General features: G+C 49.7%; 1 protein-coding gene across 4 annotated transcripts in view; it reads right to left on the reverse strand.

Moving 5' to 3' along the window:
• Positions 1-2854, reverse strand: part of Usp34 (ubiquitin specific peptidase 34) — a 191773-nt gene extending 188919 nt beyond the window's left edge. For 3 of the 4 annotated variants that reach the window (XM_052734681.1, XM_052734680.1, XM_052734682.1), the window contains exon 1: positions 2696-2854. In XM_052734681.1, the coding sequence (XP_052590641.1) occupies positions 2696-2738 (43 nt within the window). In that variant the 5' untranslated portion in view covers positions 2739-2854. The remainder of the gene's footprint in view (positions 1-2695) is intronic. The other variant, XM_052734683.1, reaches the window with a different exon arrangement.
• Between the last annotated feature and the right edge of the window lie 3467 nt (positions 2855-6321).

A 6321-nucleotide genomic window follows, 5' to 3' on the forward strand; every position in this document is an offset into this window, starting at 1 on the left:
GTTTTAGTCAAAGTTCAACCACCATGCTCATCATGAAGCTCCATGCATCATGTGCATGGGCAAACATTACCACAATGTGGTATGTCGGCCTTGTTCTCAGATAATTTAATATTACAATTGTGATACAAGAACAGCACAAATGAAAATATTGTTTTGAGACAGGGTCTCACTACATATGAAAACATTTAAGATAACTACAATGTTGAAAGACAAGAGACAGGGAGGGAGGGAGGGAGGGAGGGAGGGAGGGAGGGAGGGAGGGAGGGAGGGGAGGAGACCAGCCCCCACACTTATTTACCCTAGGAACTCTTGAGGAATGAGGGATAAAAGACTTAGTTAGAAATAGATAGGGGAGAGAAAACACAGGATAGAGCTGGGTGGGCCTGGATCCTTATCCAAATGGGCCCAAAACTTTATTCCAAAGGTCTATTTATAACAATGCCAAGGGGTGGATCAAAAGATCTCCCCCTTGGTAGTTACAGTCACCTGGTTGGTACCCAGGTCCATGGTCCAATCAACTTCCCATGCAGTCCTGCTGGGTACAGCCACTAGGAAACCTAGTGGAAGGAAGGAAGGAAGGAAGGAAGGAAGGAAGGAAGGAAGGAAGGAAGGAAGGAAGCCAGCCAGCCAGCCAGCCAGCCAGCCAGGAGTGGTGGTGCATGCCTTTAATCCCAGCACTTGGAGAGGCAGAGACAGGAGTATCTCTCTGAGTTGGAGACCAGCCTGGTCTACAAAGAGAGTTCCTTCAAAAAATCCAAAAGAAAAAAAAAAAAAAAAAGAAAATATCTCATGAGATGATTGAAGTCATCACATTTTCTTTCAAATGGGCCTTAAAGAAAACATTAATGGGGTAAGTACCTTTAGAGACCACTGACTTACACATGGTACCTTTTTCTTTTTATCATTGTGTGCAAGCATGTGTGTGTTCTGAGAATAAACTCACTCAAAGCATCCTTTTACAGAGTCAATCTCATCAGCCCTTAAAAATGGTCTCTTTCTTTATCACACAGATGTCATCTCTTTTCAAATAAATTCTTTAGATACTATGTTTACAACATTCCTAGTTAGGCTTAAAATAATGTTTTAAATCACACCTTAAGAAATGGGTGAAGAGATGGCTCAATGGTTAAGAGTACTTGCTACTCTTCCTGAGAAGCTAGGTTAAGTTCTCAACACCCACATTGGGCAGCTCACAACTGTCTGAAACGCCAGCTCCAGGGATCTGATGTCTCTGGCCTTAGGCAGCTGCACTCACATGAATATACCCACAGACACAGAGACACACACACACCTACAACCAAAAACAATAAAAATTAATCTTTAAATTCCCCCTAATTATTTTTCCTAATGCATATTAAATAAAGCTACTTTCAAGTTTGAGAAGATACAATAACCAATATATTTCTAAGTTACAAATGTTTTACTGAAAATTTTAAGTGCTAAAACTTATGTTTACCATATCACTGTACCAAAAATGAAATTTATGTCAAAATAGGAATAACTTTAAAATACTAGGAAAATTTACGATGACACAAATACTGGAAAGTATAATTTGAATATATGCAAACACCTACTTGTATCTCTCATGAAGTAAATACACAGCTAAAAATAAATTACAAGCACATAATAAAGTAAAATTTAAACACAAAAAAGACATTACAGTCTATAAATTGACTATTTAAATAACGTATTAAAAAGAATAATAAGTTTGGAAATCTGTCAAAATATCACATATCACACTGAATGTAAGTGCCAATACTTCAAATGAACATTTTCTCACAAATCAAGTTTTTGTAAATTATCTTTTCATCTAAATCACCTCTTCCAACCTAGGCCTCTGGGCCCATTAAGTAGCTGACTTGCAATATACCTTGTTTTTTTGTTGTTGTTGTTTTGTTTCTTTTTTTAAGCAGAAATACAATCGTGCAAGGGCCACAAATAAAAGATGTAATATAATAATAAAGAATAAGGCCTATCATTTTCAGATATAGACCATGAGTACTCGAGATGGTTGTCTTTGGTACAGAGATCTTCTTATAATAGATTTCACTCCTTAAACCACGAATGGTACGCTGAAGAAATACTATCGCCTTTATTTTTAATTAAGGTAAGACGGTCCCAATCATCACTATTGCAGTTCATTTTCTGCTATTTAAGGGCTGGCAGATGGATTTAATACACCCACACACCCTCAAGGGAAGGAAAAATCACCACCCTTCTCCCAGGGACTTTAATGAAAATGAGCAGGTAAGCAAGGCCTCCCCGGCACGCTGGAAATCAAAGAGGGCGGCCCTCTGGCTCCGACTGCGGAGGAGAGCCTGGTCCTCCGACCCCACCTCCCCTCCCTCCCCTTCTCCGCAGGGGGAAGGGGGCGGAAGGGCTCATTAGTGCCTCCATTAATTGACACCTGTAATGAGGAAACTTTGCGAGCCCGCCCAGGCCTGACTGGGCCGGAGCTGCGCCGCGGCCTCCCGGGCGCCCAGGTAACCCGGCCGGCCTGGGCCCGAGCCGGCGCGACGCCCGCCACCGCGCACCTTCCCGGGCTCCCGGGCCCGCACGCCGCCCGGGAGGCCGTCCGGGCCGTCGCCCTGGGCGGGCCGCGGCCGACGGGGCAGGCCGGGAGCGGCGTGGGGGCCCGCACACCGTGCACCCCGACAGGTCCCCCGCCCGCCCGCCCGCCGGCCCGGCCACTTACTTTCATTTAACACCTCCACCAGGTCTGCGCAGTTCTCGCACATCGTTCGGCCGCCGCCCCCCCCTCCCCCGCTTCGGATCGCACTGACTGATCCCGACCGGCGGGGGGGAGGGGACAGAGGCAGGGGAGGGGGCCGGCCTGCCGGCGGGGCGGGGAAACGACGAGGGCGGGCGGCGGCGAGGACGGGGCGGGGAGCGGAGGGTGGGGGAGGGGGCCGGCGGGCCCGGGAGCGGGCGGGGGCGAGGAGGGGGGCGAGGGAGGTGCAGGCCTCAGGGGCGCCGAGCGCGGCGCGGGCGGCGGGGGCAGGGGGAAGGACGGGGGAGGGAGGAGGGAGGGGCGGGCGGGGAGAGAAGCAGCAGAGTCACTTCACCACCGACCAGACGCCGCGGCCGCCACCGCCGCCGCCGCCGCCGCCATTTTAATGGAGCGCTCGGGCTGCGCTCGGCTCTTTCCGCCCAGGCGAAGGAGCCGCGGCGAGGCGCCGCGCGCGCTCATGCCTCCGCCCCCCCGGCCCCTCCCGCCCTCCGCCTCTCGCCGCGCACACGCCGCACGCCGCACGCCCTGCCTGCCGGAGCCGCTGGCCGCCCGCCCTTTCCTCTTCCGTCCGGCCTCCCCGCCCTCGGTCCACCCCCTCCGCGCGCTCGCCCACCCCGCCCCGCCCGGATCTCTGTCAGAGGCCGGAAGGGGAGCGCGCGGCCCGCGGCCGCGGGGGGAGTCGGGTGAGTGGAAGATGGCGGAGGCGGCGGGCGGGTCGCGGTTACGCGGACTCTCCCGCCCCCGCCGGACGGACGGACGGACGGACGGCCGGCTCCGCGCTCCGGGGAGGCTCGACGAGAGCTGGCCGGGACGGGGGCGCCGCCCCGTCCCCCGCCGCAGCGCTCGTGTCGCGGCGCCCCGGGGGGGAGCGGCCGAGGTGGGGCGGGCGCTCGGGCGCTCGGGCGTGCGGACGGCGCTGGGCCGGCGCGCTCCGCCTCGGCCCGCTCCCCACCTGGCTGCGCGAGAATGGAACAGCCCAGGGCGCGTCCTAACCTGAAGCCCTGCGTGTCGCTCCCGTGCGATTCTAGGAGGCGCCTCTGTCCTCCAGCAGTGAGACACCTTGACAGGACTAGAAATGGCGCGCTAGAATGCCCCCATAACATCGCGTTTTCACTCACGAGGGCTCCTCACAAGATGCCTGCCCATTCTTCATCGGAAATGGTGTGTTAGGCGTTCTCTGCAGAGCCAGACAGAAAGAGCGATTAGCCTGAGGAATGATGGTTTATGACAGTGATCCCTAAACGCAGGCAGGAGGATTGATCTGAGTTCGAGGGCAGCCTGAGCGACCTTTAAGTTCTTGCCTATGGTATTGACAAGTCTGTACAGTAATTGAATCTTTGGGGAAGAATTACCCTTCCCTAATAAATGGATTAATTCAACTAACGTGTATTTTAACCCTTCTTTTTGCTTGAAAAAATGATCTAGACATGGAAAATAATTTTTAAAAAATGTGTAAGGTTGGTGTAGTACTTTTTGCTAGGTAGGGTTCTTGCTGTATTAGTCCAGGCTGGAATTAAATTCCTTATGCTCCTGCCTTCTAGGAACTGGGATTACAGGTGTGTGTCATTCTGTACAGTTATACCGTATCCCCACTCCTAACATTAAAGTTACAAATAGGATAAGAGCTAACCTTGACATTGATGTACAGGGTAATAAAATCTGGGTCCCTGCCAGACGGTGGTGATGCACCCCTTTAATCCCAGCACTTGGGAGTTCGAGGCCAGCCCAGTTTACAAGAGCGAGTTCCAGGACAGCCAGAGGTACACAGAGAAACTCTGTCTCAAAAAAGAAAAGAAAATCTGGGTCCCTGAATCTTCCCTTGACCAAGTGTCTATTCTTAGACTGGTTATGCGAGGAAAAAAAAAAAAACTTTCTGACAAGTCTTGTAGCACATGCTTATGTGGGAAAAATAAATGCTAGTATCGAGCCTGTGATTGCAGCACTTGGGAAGCAGAGGCAAGATTGTCACACGTTTAAGGTCAGCCTGGTCTACATTCTGAGTCCAGGCCACTCAAGGCTACATGACACAGCCCTGTCTCAAGGAAAAAAAATTAAAATAAAAATTAAAAAAACTGAGCTAGGGTGTAGTTTAGTGTTAGGCAGCTTGCTTAGCATGCACATATCTCAATTCAGTTCCCACAGATACATAGACATAGACACACAGAAATGCTCTGAGAATCTGGAGAATCGTTAGCAGTGATGATTCTTTATTATCTACATCAGGGCTCAACAGACTTTCTAGTAGGTGCAAATAGTAAATGTTTTAGACTTTATAGAAAATACAGGCCCTAGTGATTACAAACCTGTAAATCAAGAAGTCAGCAGGCTGAGTATAAGGGCTGGACACATGGCTCAGAGGATGTGTTGACAGGGCACCTATAACTGCCGGTAACTCCAGCTCCAGGGGATCTTAAGCCACCTTCAGACCTGTACTTAGAGACTTGGAGGCAAACATTCATACACATAAACTAAAAAATAAATTTTAAGCCAGGAGGTGGTGGTGCATGCACTCAGGAGGCAGGGGCAGGTGGGTCTCTGAAGTTCGAGGCCAGCCTGCTCTACAAATCGAGTTCCAGAACAGCCAGGACTGTTAACACAGAGAAACCCTGTTTCAAAAAAGAAAACAAAAGTTAATGGACAATAAGTTTTGAAAGTTGTAATTTTTACATGTTAGAAAATAACTGCTGTTGCATGTTTTATCTGATTTCTGGATGTTAGCTTTGAATCTTCTGATAGCTGTGTTCCATTTGGAATATCTGTAGAGGTCAGGGGTTTGGTAAGGGGCCACGGGGAAGAGGCTTTAAGAGGGACTAAAGCACAGTGGTATAAAAGGTAGCAGGAGTGATAAAGAAGGAAGGGATAAAGTGGAGTGAGGACAGGGGGAGGAAGGAGCATGGAGGGGGATAACTAATAGTAAAAAGCCATATGGAGACAGCTAGTGTGGCAGCCTCCTAAACTATATACGTACATGAAAAGAGGGTTAGGGTTGAAAAGGGCTCAGCAGTTAAGAGCAGCTCTTCCAGAAGACCCAAGTTCAATTCCCAGCACCCACAACTGGCATCTCACAACCACCTGTAACTCCAGCTCTAGAGAGATATAACCTACGCTCACATGCACACATCCCCTATTTAATGGGGGAGGGAAAACCACAATTAGACACCTCATCCTAGCAAATAAAACAGTACCACTTTTTTGACTTGTTGGCCAGTTGGGTCACATAGATCCCCAAAAGCATTAATAGGTACTCTTGGCTACCCTCCAGAACTTGATGGTAGAATCCTGCTGATGAAGATACCACATACTGGAGTCATAAAACATGGGAAAACCAAGCTGGTACTCACCTGGAAGCATCATTTCTACTGGCTAACTCTCATTGTCCTGAAAAGTGTTGTGAACACTACAAGAGGAAAGAAGTCATCCTCAAATCTCACCCAGCTGTGAACCCTGCAAACTACAACTAACCTAACAAAGTATATCACCTGGCACAGATACAGGAGTAACAAACCACTTTCTGATCAAATGTAAGGTCTGCTTCATGAGATAGGACCTATACCTAGCGCTGTTGAAGGGCCAAGAACCTGTCGTGAAAA

Source organism: Peromyscus californicus, unplaced genomic scaffold (assembly GCF_007827085.1).
Source record: "Peromyscus californicus insignis strain IS unplaced genomic scaffold, ASM782708v3 Scaffold_13__1_contigs__length_99412109, whole genome shotgun sequence".
NCBI classification, from domain to species: Eukaryota; Metazoa; Chordata; class Mammalia; order Rodentia; family Cricetidae; genus Peromyscus; species Peromyscus californicus.